Source organism: Ursus arctos, unplaced genomic scaffold, assembly GCF_023065955.2.
Source record: "Ursus arctos isolate Adak ecotype North America unplaced genomic scaffold, UrsArc2.0 scaffold_4, whole genome shotgun sequence".
Lineage (NCBI taxonomy): Eukaryota > Metazoa > Chordata > Mammalia > Carnivora > Ursidae > Ursus > Ursus arctos.
The window spans coordinates 42378612-42394426 of NW_026623056.1; the positions used below are offsets into that span (position 1 = coordinate 42378612).

At 37.3% G+C, this 15815-nt stretch overlaps 1 protein-coding gene across 1 annotated transcript in view; it reads right to left on the bottom strand.

Moving 5' to 3' along the window:
- Window positions 1-900: 900 nt before the first annotated feature.
- LOC113251071 (T-cell receptor-associated transmembrane adapter 1) overlaps window positions 901-15815 on the bottom strand; it is a 32659-nt gene continuing 17744 nt past the window's right edge. The window contains exons 3-6 of the mRNA XM_026492891.4: window positions 15186-15222; window positions 8115-8176; window positions 5985-6073; window positions 901-2721 (exon numbers count right to left, since the gene is read on the bottom strand). Of these exons, the coding sequence (XP_026348676.1) occupies window positions 2464-2721; window positions 5985-6073; window positions 8115-8176; window positions 15186-15222 (446 nt within the window). The 3' untranslated portion in view covers window positions 901-2463. The remainder of the gene's footprint in view (window positions 2722-5984; window positions 6074-8114; window positions 8177-15185; window positions 15223-15815) is intronic.

The following is a 15815-nucleotide window of genomic DNA, read 5'->3' on the forward strand; positions in this document are numbered from 1 at the left end:
AACCATATCAATAACTGCATTAAATGAGAATGGTCTAAATACCCCAATTAAATGGCAGAGATTATCAGATTAGATTAAAAAGGAAAATAAACTATATGCTGCCTATAAAAATACATTTTAAATAGAGAGGATATAGGAGACTTGAAAAGCTCTATCAACCAAGATAACCTAATTGGTATTTAGAGAATATTCTATCTAACAAAAATAGACTATGTATTCTTTTCAAGTACACATCATCATTCACCAAGATAGACTATATTCTGGGCATTAAAGGAAGGCTCAATAAATTTAAAAGGATTCAAGCCATATGTTTTCTTACCACAATGGAGTTAAATTAGAAATCAATAACAAAAAGAGATCTGGAAACTCTTCGAATACTTGGAAGCCAAATAACACACTTCTGAATAACCAATAGGCCAAAGAAGGAATCAAAGGGAAATTAGAAATATTTGAAATAAAAATAACACAATATCAAAATTTCTGGTAGATTTATGAAACCAAATGCCTATTTTAGACAAGAAGAAAAGTCTCATTACTGACCTCAGTTTCCACCTTCAGAAGCTAAAAAAAGAACAGATGAAAACACAATAAACAGGAAAAAAATTTAGATCAGATGGCAAATCGATGAAACAGAAAATATAAAAACAATAGAAAAATTATGTGAATGGTAACTGGTTCTTTGAGGAAATAAAAAAGTTGATAAATCTCTAATTAGACAGATGGGGGGGGGAGAAGAAAATTCCCAGTATCAGAGAGAAGTTAAATCACTAGATTCTACAGATATTTAAAGGGCAATATGGGAATATTTTGAACAACTTCATGCCAATATATTTAACAACTTAATGAGAGGGACACATTTCTCAAAAGACACAAACTACCACGTTCACTCAACAGGACATAGGTAACTTGAAGAGTCTTTTATTTATTAAGGAATATAAATTTGTCATTAAAAACCTTCCAAATTAGAAGTCATCAAGTACATTTGATACATAAAACTCAAAATATTGAGTGGAATTCAAATGATATAAACCAGAGGCAAAAAATTCAAATATCTTCAGGAGCTAAGTAAATACTATCATTCAATGATGTAGATTCCTCTCTTTGTACATGGGTGCTCCTCCTTGTTCAGTTCTCAGAATTAGAATCTTCTCTTCAGGGATGCCCTTCTCTCCATTATTATTTCTCATTCTCCAGTATTCTTCATTGTATTTTTTTTATTAGTACGGATACTTTATTAACCTGATACTCATCTTTTCTACACATTTATAGTTCCCTGGAGGCAGGGCCTACCCTGTTTTACATCTGCTGCCCTCACTGTACACGACTTAGGGCCTACACTGCCCTAGGAGCTCAACAAAGAACTGAAGAAAGAATGAATAAAATCCACTAAGCTCCGGTTAGAGGGCAGGACTGACAGCTCACATATACACTTTCCTTGATCAGTGATGACTTGAGACCCAATTAAACTCCTATTCCAAATGGAGAAAGATAATAGATTTTTTTAAAATAACTATTTGGAGGGCAGTTTAGGAATTTAAATTGGGCACATACCTTGACCAAACTCTTGACCTTTTAGACATATATTCTATGGAGACTCACTGTGGACACTTTTTAAAGCAGCAATTCTTTTCCTAGGCATTTAGCCTCGAGAAGTCAGGTAAGACCTTAAACACGTGTGGAGACGCGTTCTTATTGCAATAGTATTTGTAAAGGTGAGAAACAGAACTTGGAAATGAGCTAAATGTACTTTCAAATTACTTGAATAAATTCTAATGTTGTCATCAATGAGATGCTATACAGGCATTAAAATGATAATATGTAACTGCATTTAGTTAAAAAAACAAGGAAAATAAACCCCCAATATATTAAGTGGAAAACGTTAAAATAATATGTGTAAGATAATCACTCCCTTTTTTTGGTAAGAAAGAAAGAGAGACAACTGATGTATGTACATATGGAAAGTTGTTCATCGTGATTATCTCTGGCTAGTGGAATATCCAAATTCTTTTCTATATGTGTTTACTGTTACAAGGAGCATGAATTAACTTTATAATTTTAAAAAGCAATAAGGATACTTCCATTTGGAAACAATACTTCTTAAGAAGACTCTTCCACTTCTCGTAGGAATATATTTAATGTCCCATGTCTTTCAATCAGAAATTTCTTTCAATTAAGGGGTGAAAAAGGAAAAATATTTTTTAAAAGGTGGCTTTTATTTTTCTTTCAACTTGATTTTACTTTACATTCCGCTACCAGGCATTTGTTAAGCAAATTCAAATAACTAATTTTCATGGCATTACATTTGGTGTACAAGAACATAGACTCTGATAAGTGGTAAGCCACCATCCCACTAACAAATGGTTTAGATTGTCACTCTCCCAAATCATGTTGCGTGCTATAGGGATTTTATTTTCTTTAACATCTCCAGTAAGAGCTGGGTTATTGAGCTAGGTCATAGTCCAGCTAGTTTATAGATTCTTTCTTTGCACGAATCAATCCAAACAGTCTGATGGGATCATCATGAACGTTTTCCTCTGTTTCCTGGCTCTCAAGTGGGAAATTGTCTACCGAAGTGGTCTTAGAAAGGCTGGCATCCACTGCACGTAACTGCCCATCTTCATCCTTGTCTAACAAATAAGTATTCTCTTTCTTGGGCTTTCTGTGCTTCCCCTCACAGCTGTGATCCAGTGAGGCATAGAACATCTGTGGTTCCTCGGTTGCCTAAAAAGAAAGGCATGTTAATTTTTCGTTGTTATCTCATTCTTTAACTTTGACGACTTCTGGAAATTTCTAAGATCCATGAAAAACAAGCAGCTTGTTTTCTGGGCCTTGGCTACCTTGTTTTGCCAAATTGGTCAGGTAGGATGACAACAAAAACAATAGTCAACTCAAGACTTTTGAGTAGAAAAATGCTTAGATGAAACTTCTGTGTGTGTATTTTTATTTCTTTCTTATACACAAAATATACATGAACATTTTATTTTTTTGAAGATTTTATTTATTTATTTATTTATTTATTTATTTATTTATTTATTTATTAGAGAGAGTGTGTGTGTGCATGCACAGGCAGGCTCCCTGCAAGGAGCCCAACATGGGACTTGATCCCAGGGCCCTGGGATCATGACCCGAGCTGAAGGTAGACACTCAACCGACTGAGCCACCCAGGTGCCCTGTACGTGAACATTTTAGATGGACTCTCATGTGCCTCTCCCCTGCCTTCACCTTAGGTAGCTCTTGCCCTGTGTTGCCTTGACCAAGTGACAATGCTCCAATTTGTTAAACTGGGAACGAGCATGATAGGAAGGAATTTAATGAATCTCAAAATCTACTTTGCATATGTTTAATAACTGGTCATTTGAGGTCCCCACAAAGGTCCCCACTTTTCCTACCTTTTTGAGATTCAAAAGTATAAAATGTAAAGATTCAGAAGTACAAAGATGACAGTATCCATTTCCGTGACTGGCATCTGGCCAGAATTACAGTTTTCCATCTCCCCCCATTATTTCCTTCTTGCCTGCCTGGCCCCAGGTTCCCTTTGAGCTCATTTCAGGCCAGGCTTGGAGATCTCTATTTCTGTACTTACAACTGAAAGCATTTTAAATAATGTATGTTTGGTCAACAGTTGGTCAACTTTATCAAGCGCTGCAGAATTCCAAGAATGTGAGTCCTGAGAAAGGATCACAGATTGCACATTAAGAGTCACTTGAGACTTCCAGAGAATGGTTTCAGTTGAGTGTATGGGTGGAAAAAATATGGCCAGAAGTAAAAGAATGTGTATCTATGGAAACAGTAGAGGAAAGTAAGAATCAGTTTAAGAATTAGAGAGACACACAGGTAGAAGGCTAATTCTGTTGTCTTGTTTGTTTTTGTTTTTAAATATTGGGGTGATTCGTGCATATTGGTAGGTAAATAGTAATGATTCTTGAAAGAAAAAATGGAAAATGGAGACTAATTAAATACTTGAAGATGCAAGATCTTGAAAGCAATAGAGCAAATGATCAGGAGCATAAATTGGTATCGGCTTAGGAAGGGAGAGTGGGCACTTCTGACATAGGAGGGAAAGGCAAGGTCGGTGGGGGACGGGGACACAAAGAGGAGAGGAACAAGCTCACACTTGTGTCCCTCTCTTTGTTTTATGATATAGGAACTCTGTGGACTCATTTTATTATTAGGTTTCCCGATGAACTCTTCCTAGTTAATGGTAGATGTAGATATTGAAATCACAACTTCTGAACCATGCACATCATTTTTAAAGGGCAAGGAGATTTTTCTTTTCCAGCAGATACTTTATCCATAAAGCTTTCTGCATAATATTGTAGACTGCCTTTGTAATTGACCAAAGTAAGTGTTGTAGTAGTTTGTAGTAGCAAACTGGGTAGCGATTTTGATGTTCACGATCGTTCTAATAAAGTGGAATTGGGCAAATATAAAGAAATTACATTTAATTTGTGAAATCAAATATGTGAGAAAGGTATAATAGCATAAAGGCTGATCTCCTTAGGAGTATCTTTAAATAAATAGTTTATAAGATAGCAGGCTTTTAAAGACATTTTAAGCTCTGCACAATTTCCATTCGAGTAAAAACCAGATGCACCACAATTCCTATGTCCTAAATAGCAACTTTTGTTACGAATTTTCAGCTCTTTTACAATTAAGGTGTTGTGAATCTACATTTCAGATGGTGTGGTTATATTTTAGCCTTCTCTAAGGGTTTTTTCTTTATTATCATGGATTTAGCAGGTCATATTAGAACATGCAGGTTTTCATACCTTTTATCTAAAAAATTTTTTTACCATTAATCAAACATCAGATGACAGATTTGTGCATCAGAAAGTGACTTCATGGTCTGCTTAAACCTTACCACATCTTGGTTTTTTTAAAACTTCAAGAATTCTGATTTCTTGGTGGATTCATAGAGAGGAAAAGAGAAAAATTCTATCTTAATGGGAAGTTTTCAAGATGTGACCCATCTTAGGAAGGAGACTATTTTCTGTTAGACAGGACTAAGTTCAGATTCTCTTTCTACTTAGTACCTGAGTGCTTTAGGGCAAGTTTTTCATCCTTCTCAATCCTCTGTCAAATGGGAGAAATAATGCTGTTTCCCTCATAAAACTCTACGATGATAATACATGTAAAGCACATATGACAAGGCCCGTCACATAACGACTGCATAGGAAATTCTGGCTGGCCCTCTGACTTTCTAGGGAGTAGCAAGAGAACACATAATTGAAGGGACAAGATCTAGGAGGGAAAGGAAGAAGAACTCTTTAAACTGAAATGTGTAACATTTCAACAGCATGTAGACTAAGAATTGTAAGTGGCCTGAGGAGGTTGAACTGATGGTGGTAGGAAAAGGAAAAGCTATCCATTTCTTCTTGGGTTTTCATATGTTTCTGCTTGCAATTATGTCCTACCTGACCCTACACAAGCTGTGTGAAAATCTCTTGACATCAACCTACAGCCATAGAACTTGTGTTAAAATTTACACTCATTTGCCTTATAAAATAGAAGTATGGTCTTTTATATCCAGCTAATTTATCTCTTAACTAAAGCTCTCTCTCTCTCTCTGCACCCCCCCAACTCCCTCTCCTCTCTCTCTCTCTCCTTTTCTCTCCCCTCCCCCCATCTGTCTTATAAGGATTATATATGTGTCAACTTTTATGTTTATCTTTGTGATGTACCTAACTTTTTTCAATCCGAAAGAACAAGCTTAATTGATTAAGAAGAGAATCCACTTTTTCCTTCAACCTATTGACTCTGTAATGGTACACAATTTTGACTTTTCGAGTGAGGTTCTGAGTGCTGTTTACTTGCCTTTGAGGTTCCCTTAGAGCTCAGGTCCCAGAACTTGACACTGATTTGGCCTGTAAAATCTCAGACTGCTTCACATGTGAGTCAGAATGTGGTGCTCTTATATTCTTGACACATGCAGCTGTGCTCGGATCTAGGCGAGTTCGACCCTTAATACGGACAACAAAACTCACCTGTGCAGGCGGGGTGGCTTCTTGCAGTTTATTTGTACATCTCTCTGGTCGAGCTTTCATTTGTTCATAGCAGTTTTCATCCACTGGTTCTTGGGAGTTGAAAAGATCATGATTTACAATGGAAAAATGAAAAATGCTGGCACAAATACAAATACTTGACCCAAACCACACTTAGCTGTACATGTGAAACCCCCAAGAATCATTCAGCTTGTCTTTTTTTGTGGAGATGCAAAAAAGTAAGGAAGCATAAACCATTTTCTGCAGATCAGAATGTGAAGAAGTCTTTAACCCCACAGAGTTAGTAATAAGACAAAAGAAGCTCACTTGGGATAAAGACTAGATCATATTAATTTATGCCATTGCAGGACATGATGGGCTCAACTTAAGAGATCCCATGTGTTCGCTTCCATTTGGGTGATTGCAAATGGTGCACGGCGGCACAGCACAGGGCACCTGCGCTCATGATTGCAATTTCGTCATTTTTCCCGTGAGTAAGAAGTTTTACTCAGAGGCATTTAAACACCTATGTCTTATTTTTGAAAAGGAATGTTTAGATTATGTTTTTTGTCCCATGAATTAGTGGCAGCACAGCCAGGCTGTTTGGGGGGCCTGGAGCTCTGTAATGGTGCTCCTAAGTATTTGGAGTTTTTGTGCAGTGTCCAATAGCCGGCAGACCTGCAGTCATTTCATCCCATAGGGACATGCTTATTAAACCATCCATCCCTTTCTTCCCCCAGATATGCCTGTTTGAAAGGGAGAAGAAAGAGAGAAAGTGACTTGTCGAATGGCCAGTCGCCTAGCGGAAATGTGGATTGAACTGAATTGATCCCATAAAAAAAAGATATATTTACTACAATGCAAGTTATCTTATAATCAATCATTCAATCCTTTCTGAAAAGCAACACAGAGGAATGATATTTCTCGAAGCATGGTCTATGGAAAACATGCATTGGACTTAGCTGGAAATTTTTCAACTAGCAAATTCCTAAACCTTATTCCTCAACATCACTAAATCAGAATGTGTGGGGTGGCACCTATGCTCCCTTAGATATGGCAATTGCAGGTATGGTGGGCTTTGCACCACCAGGTACAGAAGAATTGAAATCTCAAATATTACAGATGGGCACGATGATTCTGCAAAGTGAAACAGGAGGGCAAATTATTTTTAACAGGATAGTCCTAAAAAATATTTCTGATTTCTCAGAGTATAGAGATTAGAGATTAGAAGATACTTTAAAAGGAAGGAAAAGACAAAGATTAAATACATTTTTAAAAAATTAAATAAAATTTTGAATCCTTTAATATTCTCACATTCCTAACTTAGGAGAATTTCATATACAGAGATTTAGATGGCTTAGATTGGATAATCAGAGATTCAGATAGTTTAGTCCATTTCTGGAAATCTTTGTTAACCCCCAAATCATGAGTGAAGTGAAGTGCTTGCGGGTGCAAGGATGGGGTTAAATGCTAGCATTTAGCCTCATGGCTTCTCTCATCAGAGCTCTGGGATCATATCATGATTATCTGCTTTAAGGAGTTTAGTGGCATTTTGTTTAGGGGTGGTTGGGATGTTTCAAGCAATAAGGGATGCTAGGAATTGAGAAGTACTTGTTACCTAAGAACAAACAATGTATAACCTAGTCAGTGGTGATTTAGCTCTTCTGTCTCCCCACTTGCCATCATTGTAGCCCTAGATTCTCTGCTTAACATGAGCAGTTAAAGCAAGGGAAACCAGAGAACATGCTCCTTGTTCCAGATTATTCACTGTAGATTTGCTTTTGTAGACCGAGAGCAAAGCTCTGTTTCCCTGAGCCATTTTCTGTTCTAGAAATAGCTTTATTTCATAGAATCGTGTGTGCCAAAATTCATGGTAATAGAGTCCCCTGTATTCACATTTCTACTGCAGTAAAATGAAGAGAATATAGAAAAACAGGATGTTGCAATACAATTTATAATATGCAGCTTTGGAAATATATACTAAATAATATGCTAGACGTTATTGAATCTATGGTTACCTTCAGGATATTTAAATGTGATTGCAACCAAAAATAAGCCACCTCAAATGCTGTGGAATTAAGGGGAGGGTATTAATTTATAGATAAATATAATTTCTGGAAAAATAAAACTTACCTGGGACTATGTCATCTAAGTTACCATAAATTGGTGCGTCTTCAGTATAATACTCATCGTCCCTATAATAGTGAAAAATAATTTATCTTATTAGAATCTACTTCATACATAGTTCTTAGCTACTTTCTCGGCTAAATTCAATATATGATTGCGTGTTCTTGTTTATCCTCAGCCAACCAAGGTAGATATGTTTATGTACAAGTGAATGGATGCGGAAGTGCATGAATGCCCACGGGCGTGTGTGTGTGTATACATCGGAACAGGTGTTTTTTGGATCTTTCAGGAAATAACAATAGCAAATACTGATTTAACACTTCCGTTTGTCAGATGCTACTTGAACTGCATTTTCTATATTCATTTATTCTATTCTAACAACAATCCAGACCAGACAGGCACTATCACACCCCCATTTTATAGATAAGAAATTTGAGGCACAGAGAGGTCATATAATTTGAAGGTCAGAAGACTAGTAAGTGGCAGAGCTGGGACTAGAACCGAGGTTATCTGTACTCTTAACTGTACATTGTACTGCCAGTTTACTTGCCCACAGTATCACTCTGAATAATCCTCTAAAACGATGTTTACTAAGTAAATACGAATCAACAATGATGCTTAAAAAATACAAGGCCAAAGAGATACTGTAGAATCAGCTTGGCAGATGTCCAGATGTAAAATGATTGCTCACCTGTTATATCCAGATGCTGTGCTAAATGTTTTATATACAGTATACCAACGTCCTAGGGAAATTTTGCAAAAATAGTATTTCCCACTTTATAGATGGGAAGTCTGAGAGTCAGAGAGATTAACATATTTTCCCTAGCCTTATGTGTAATGCCCGCAGTAAGTACCAATTCTGAAAGCTTTCCTTTATGCCAGTGCTCACTTAGCCCTCAGAACAACTCCGAGATAGATATATATTTAAATCCCCGCCGTGCATATGCGGACTCTGCAACCCCTAGAGTTACACTGTGCAAAGACAAAGGTAGAAACTTGCAGTGCTAGGATCGTAATGCAAGTCTGGTGCAAAAGCCCTGAATATCTGCTCTTGATGTTTGATTCAATTTCCTTACGGCTTCATCTGAGAAGTCCTTTTAGGATTAGAGTAGACATCCTATCATTTTCACCAGACCACGACAATGGCCCTGGGGACCAGCTTTCACAATGGCAGGCTGGGAACAGAGGAACATATCAGGCAGTGAGAGTGGCATTTCATAAAATAGTAGCAACTGCTTTAACTTTGAGATTACAGATCATCAAGAGCTGGAGGGAATTGCATGAGAAGAAAAATGAACGCTTATCTCAAGGCATAACACCTATAGTACTCCCTATGCTTTTGAAAGAAGACACAGCATATGTAAATAGTAAGTAGGTGTCCTTAAAAAAAACAGATCAAATGATACTTCTACGAAATGGCTTGAAAAGTCCAGATGCTGGCATGTATTTCTCTTATCTGATAACAAAGGAACTCATCTGTAACCTTTCCTTCCATCAGAAATTCAGTACAGCTTAATACTGGGATATGGAATTGTCCCTGTTCATGGTTTTTCTCTGGCTATGCAAAGAATATAATAGCAAAAGGTGAAGAATTTTTAATAAGACAATCCATCCATTTTCCTAGCTCGCATAGATAACAGATACAACCTGCAAATGATAAATCATGTCCAAAAAATGAATATCATTTCATTCCCTATGAATGAAAATAAGATGTGATTTATAATCCAGTGCCCTGTGTCTACAGGCAGGTTTCAAATGATTAATCATCCCAAGTAAACTATTATAAAGGAATAATTGCCTAACCAACAAATTAAAACATATATTTTTACTTAACAATGCCAAATAGCTTCAGCGTATTATAAATACCTAATAAACTTTAAGCATAAATGTTTGGTAGTGTTTTATATGGAAGATCAACTACTATTAAAAATAGATTAATAAATAAGCCCATATCCCAGGGACAAGTGCATTGCTCCGAACATGCCTGAAATGACCCTCTGACCAATAAGCACATTTACTAACACTCCAAAATTTGAAATAATATTAATTGTATCTTTTACTATTTTCTACTTTCACATATATTTTCCTCAGTCCCTATTTTTTTCCATTTCTTTTTTTTTTTTTTGCATTTTTTTAATTTAAAATTTTTACTATCTTATGTTGGTCACCATACAGTACATCATTAGTTTTTGATGTAGTGTTCCATGATTCATTGTTTGAGTATAACACCCAGTGCTCCATGCAATACGTGCCCTCCTTAATACCCATCATCGAGACAGTCCCTCCCCCACCCCCCTCCCCTCTGAAGCCCTCAGTTTGTTTCCCAGAGTCCACGGTCTCTCATGGTTCATTCCTACTTCTGTTTACTCCCCCTTTTCTTTAGAAGTTTTAATTTCATCGTTATTTTATTGTGAAGTCCTTTTAGAAAAATGCTTAAAGACTTCATTATCTAAGTAGATTAAATAAGTAAATTCAATTTTTAAAAAACATTACTTCTATCTGAGTGACTTTGGACATCAATTCTCTGAGTTTCAATTTCCTTATTTATAAAACAAGTTTATTGAACTATTTAGTCACTATTGTTCTTTTCAACTCTGAAATTCTATAATATAAATGTAGTGTTCTAATATTCAAGGAAAAATTAAAGATATTTCTGTAAAACTGAATAAAACTATTTTAAGGGGCTGGAAAGTTGTCAGATTGAGGAAAAAGCAAGCTTAGAGGTCTGTTAGAAATTGGTTTTGGTGTTACCTTGATTTGCTTAATAGGTTTTTCTTTAAATTGGCAGGTATATATATGCTTGGGCTCCACTGGTGTATAAATGTTATTTAAAGCCATAAGAAAAGATAAAACTACTTTCTGGAATGAGTATAGTTAGAGAAGAGGTTCATTAGATGAGCCCTGAGCACTCTGATGTCAAAGGTTCAGGAGTCAGCAAAGGACAAGGAGTCAATGGTGAGGAGGGAAATGATAGAGGAGAGGACCCAGAGCCTGGAGAAATAAGTGTTTCAAGAAGGAGAGAGTGTCAATGTGTCACATGCTATAGATGGACTGCGTACAAAGACACTAGGATTTGGACATGTGGATTTCATCGGTGACCTTGACAAGAGCTGAACTGGCAGATTATTGAAGGCAGAAAATTGAATAGAGTAGGTTCAAGAAGAAAAAGAGAAGAGGAGAAGCAAGCAAATATGGACAGAATGTAGATGGAACGTTCATGTTTTGCTACAAAGGATACAGAGCAAAGTAGAGGTAGCTGTAGGCGATCTAGTATCAAGAAGACTTTTTCTTTCTTTCTTTCTGAAACAATTTTATTATATATTGATGAGAATAATGCAAAAGGAGCAGAAAAAGCAATGATGCAGGAGAGAAAATGGAAGGTTGCTGGAGGGATGTGTTTCTGAGTACATGCTCACTGAATTTTTGCTTTCTTTGGTAGGGACAATGCCATGGGTGTGGGTATCTTGAACTTGGGGTGCAAGGACCAAATATAGACCCCTGGTCTTGGGGACCTCAGCACTGGCTTTGTGTGGTTGGAGATTAAGAAGTGAATCCACTGGTGTTCCCTGGGAGGGGGATCTCAGAGCAATGATACCGAATACTGCTTCATACTAAATTTTATTCTCTTGATCAGTGTTCCAGTTTTCTTCTAGTATATCCATTTCTTTGTAAAGTCCATTAAACACAAGGCACTTATATTGCCAATGCTTTGGAATACTTACAAAGAAGGGTCTTTTGCCAAAGTTTTGGGGAAAGGAGACTGGAAAGATCTGCCAGCATGAAGAATTCTAAAATTACAGGCAAAGACACTGAAAGCAGAGACACAGAGCTGGGGGTGACACAAAGACAATTGAGAATAAGGTTTTTGGAACCTATCCATACTTCTCAAGGATTCTTAAGAAGAAATGCTTAAGAAGGGACTGGACTTTTTTGCAGTCACACAGGGGCGGAACTTGGCTTATTTGTACATTAAAACAAATAAACAGAAGCCTGGAAAACTTGGAGCTATTTTGGTTACAAGCATGGCAGTGATCACAGTGAGGACTTCATCCGCACATCCACTTGGAAGGCTCAGAGGTCTAGGAAGGCTACCCAGAAGTTCTCTTGTTGGGGATGCCTGAGTGGCTCAGTCGGTTAAGCGTCTGCCTTCAGCTCAGGTCATCATCCCACAGTTCTAGGATGGAGCCCCGCGTGGGCTCCCTGCTCAGGGGGGAGTCTGTTTCTTCCTCTCCCTCTGCCCTTCCTCCTGCTTGTGCTCATTCTCTCTCAAATTAAATAAATAAATAAATAAATAAATAAATAAAATCTTAAAAAGTTCTCTTGTCATAAATTTTCTCAGGCGAGGAGGACAGCTGAGACCAAAAGTCTGGTCCAGGGCACTAGGTTAGTGTATTTAGTAAAGAGGGAAGTGAAAGGAGCTTGCAGGGCTCCAGAAATCCAAAAATCATCTTAAGGTAGGACAATGGCTGGGATGAGACATGTTCTGTCATAAAAGCACCTTTCAGTGCCATCAAGAGCAGAGCACGCGAAAGCTGCTGAGAATCTGTCCTAAGGTTTTTGAGAGAGACTCTGAATCTGAGGAGTCACGATACATTTAAAGTAGTTGGTTTTTTGTTTTGTTTTGTTTTGTCTTTTAAAGTAGTTGTACACCTGAACTGATTTCCCAAATGAGAGGATAAATACATGGCAAATGCGCAGGAATTTTCTTAGACCTTAATTTTCACCCTATAAAGCAGTATCTTATTTTTAACCCACTATGCTTCGTAGGGAAGTGCCCATTACACTCTGTATTGTCCAGCTGATGCAGCTGAAGTCACCAGTGCCCATTTTGCTGAGACTACAAGCCTAGCGATTATAAGAGTTTGGTTAAGACCCAGACTTCTCTAGATCTCAAATCCATGATATGCCCACCGTATTATCCCCCTAACACAGATAAAAAAACCAGAATTGTGTAGAATTATGTTGTAAAGAATTTTTTAAAAAGATTTTATTTATTTGACACAGAGAGAGAGCACAAGCAGGGGCAGAGAGAGAGGGAGTAGCAGACTCGCCGCTGAGCAGAGAGCCTATCATGGGGTTCGATCCCGGACCCTGGGATCATGACCTGAGCAGAAGACAGATGCTTAACCAACTGAGCCACCCGGATGCCCCTAGAATTATGTTTTAAAGGAAAAGTAAAGTGGCCCGGGGTAAATACCAGGAAGTGTGTACCAGACTTTCTGTTACACAGCGGTGCTACATTGTCCTTAAAGTGATCACATTTTGGACCTACAGTGCAGGAAAGCAGGGATTTGGGGAAGCAGGAAGATCAGATCCGAGAAGCATGGCTTCCCGCCTAAACCGATGTTGAGTAGGGGCAGAGTGAGCGTTCAATGGGGAGCCCTAACCTCAAACCATCTAAGAACTGAGGGGCATCCCTAATTTTATTTCTGCCTAAGAAAGATAGCCTTTATTTCCACTTTATAGCTGTTTAAATGTTGAAGTTTTAATGGTTGGAAATAGTTTCACCCTGGCTTGTTTTTTTCCTGGAGCTCCATGCCCTTCCTACAAAGGTGATTTGGGCTCCCAAGCTACGTAATCAGAAATAGACAAGCTGTGAAGTACATACATAATTAACATGCCAGCCACTTGGTATAGATAAAATCTGCCTTGTATAGTCAAATTATGCCTGACTTGAGATTTATTTCAATAGATAACAGATTACTAGATCCACGAGGGACAATCTGCATTTTTCCATCTTTGCATCTCTTGTCTAGCACAACTCCTATTTGTTGAATGAATATTTATTGAATGAATGAATGAATGTTATAAAAGAACCAACCTCTTTTTCACACTGGCCCTATAGGTAAGAGCCTGCTTACTATAAGATGGGTATTTTATCAGTTTTCCCTTCTGACTCTTAACATCCCAATCTAAGAGTACCAACCCAGTCTTTAGCACAATGATCAAATCACTGGACTTTCTATCACATGGCATCTTAATTGCCTTTCAAATGACAAGTATCAAATCAATTGTCCAAGAGATTAACTTCCACATGGAAAATCCATATAGGATTTTCTTTGTCACGTTGTGTGTTGTAACCAAATCAGCAAATCTCTCTTGATATGAGATAATGCATTGAAATTTATCTTCTGTTATAGAATCCAATGGTAAATCATAAAAATAAAGATTTTCTTCTTTGTATGAATGTGCCTGCAGCCTACATCCTGAATTTGTCAGAGTTATTTCCACATGGAGAAAAATTTTAAAAAGACCTTTTAGAAGCTAACAGAAAGCTTATAATCTTATCCTACCCAGTGAGAAAGCTCTGTGTTTGTGAAAGACCTTTCTGCCTTTCAGTCTACCATTTCAGAAAGGTCTTGAAGAGTCCTCTAGGAAATGCTCTATATTTAGATTTTTTTATCCTAAAGGAGAAATCTCCAATCTAATAACACATTTGGCTCAGAATATACCACACAAGAAAATGAAAATTCTTTGCTATGATATATGCTATAAAACTCCTTTGTTAAAAAAAAATCATACAAATTTCTCTGCAATTAGGTCAACAGGTATCAACGAGAATACATTATATCTGTAACCATATATTATTTTAGGGTTGATTTATCACATTTCCCCATTGATTGACATTGCTCTTAAAAGCAGCACACCACAAAGCATCCTTATCTAAGTATGTCTATATATCTTAAATTTTATTAGGTATTGCCAGATTTCTTTTCCACCTTGGTTTCTTAAGGGCCCCACAATTCCATATATAATTAGACTGCATTCTTACAATCTGATCTGAACCATAATCTAGGGTATATCCATCTGAAATTGACAAGAATTCTGTAGATACCTGGTTAGTGTCTCATTTTGTCCCTTAACCAGCTCTCTTATTGACTCAGGATGAGTAAGTAACGAGGGAAGATAATATTATAGCTTTTGATCTTCACGGAGGAGTAAAAGTAACTAAAAATGACTTTTCGTTTTATTTTTACCCAAATGTGACATCCCTGAGCCAAACCTATAAGAAATATAGCATTTGTTATGCCCCTTTATTACTTGGGAGTTATAATACATAACTTATTTTCTACATACCTGGGAATGTAGTCTTCAGAGTACCTGTACATGTTATCTGAAAGATATTAAAAATAGACAAATTAAAAGAAATGTTGACATACATTTAAACCTTCTAGAGAATGTTGTGAGGGGAGCTTAGCCTCAGTGTCAGTTAATATCATAAATCAAGACACTTGGCCACGACCACCAGTCATAAAGATCTTCTCTGATTTGGGCCAATCATATATTCTCTCTTGGTAATTTGAGAAGGAAATACAAGTGCAGCTTGGAAGTGATGTGGGGCCCGGATGTGTGGGCGTTTTATGGACGGGAAACACCAAGCTATGAACGTGGGGACCTCTGCTGGTGCCTTTGCTGTGGGGCAGTCCGTCATGGGTGGGCTTGCTGTCCCTTCTGTGTTCACGTTTCATCAAACACTTCTGCTTCCTTCTGTCAGATTTCCCTGGTTGCTCTTGCTGATTTGAATAAGCTTTTCTTCCTTACCCAAACAAACGAATGAATGAAAACAAAGCACAAAACAAAACAAATCCTCGAAGACTTAATTACCTATTTTTGAAGTGTCTATGAACACTGTTGTCATGTGAACAACAACATCAAAATTATGTTCAGGAAGTTTGTTGTGACTCTGTTTCATCTACATGGGGCAAA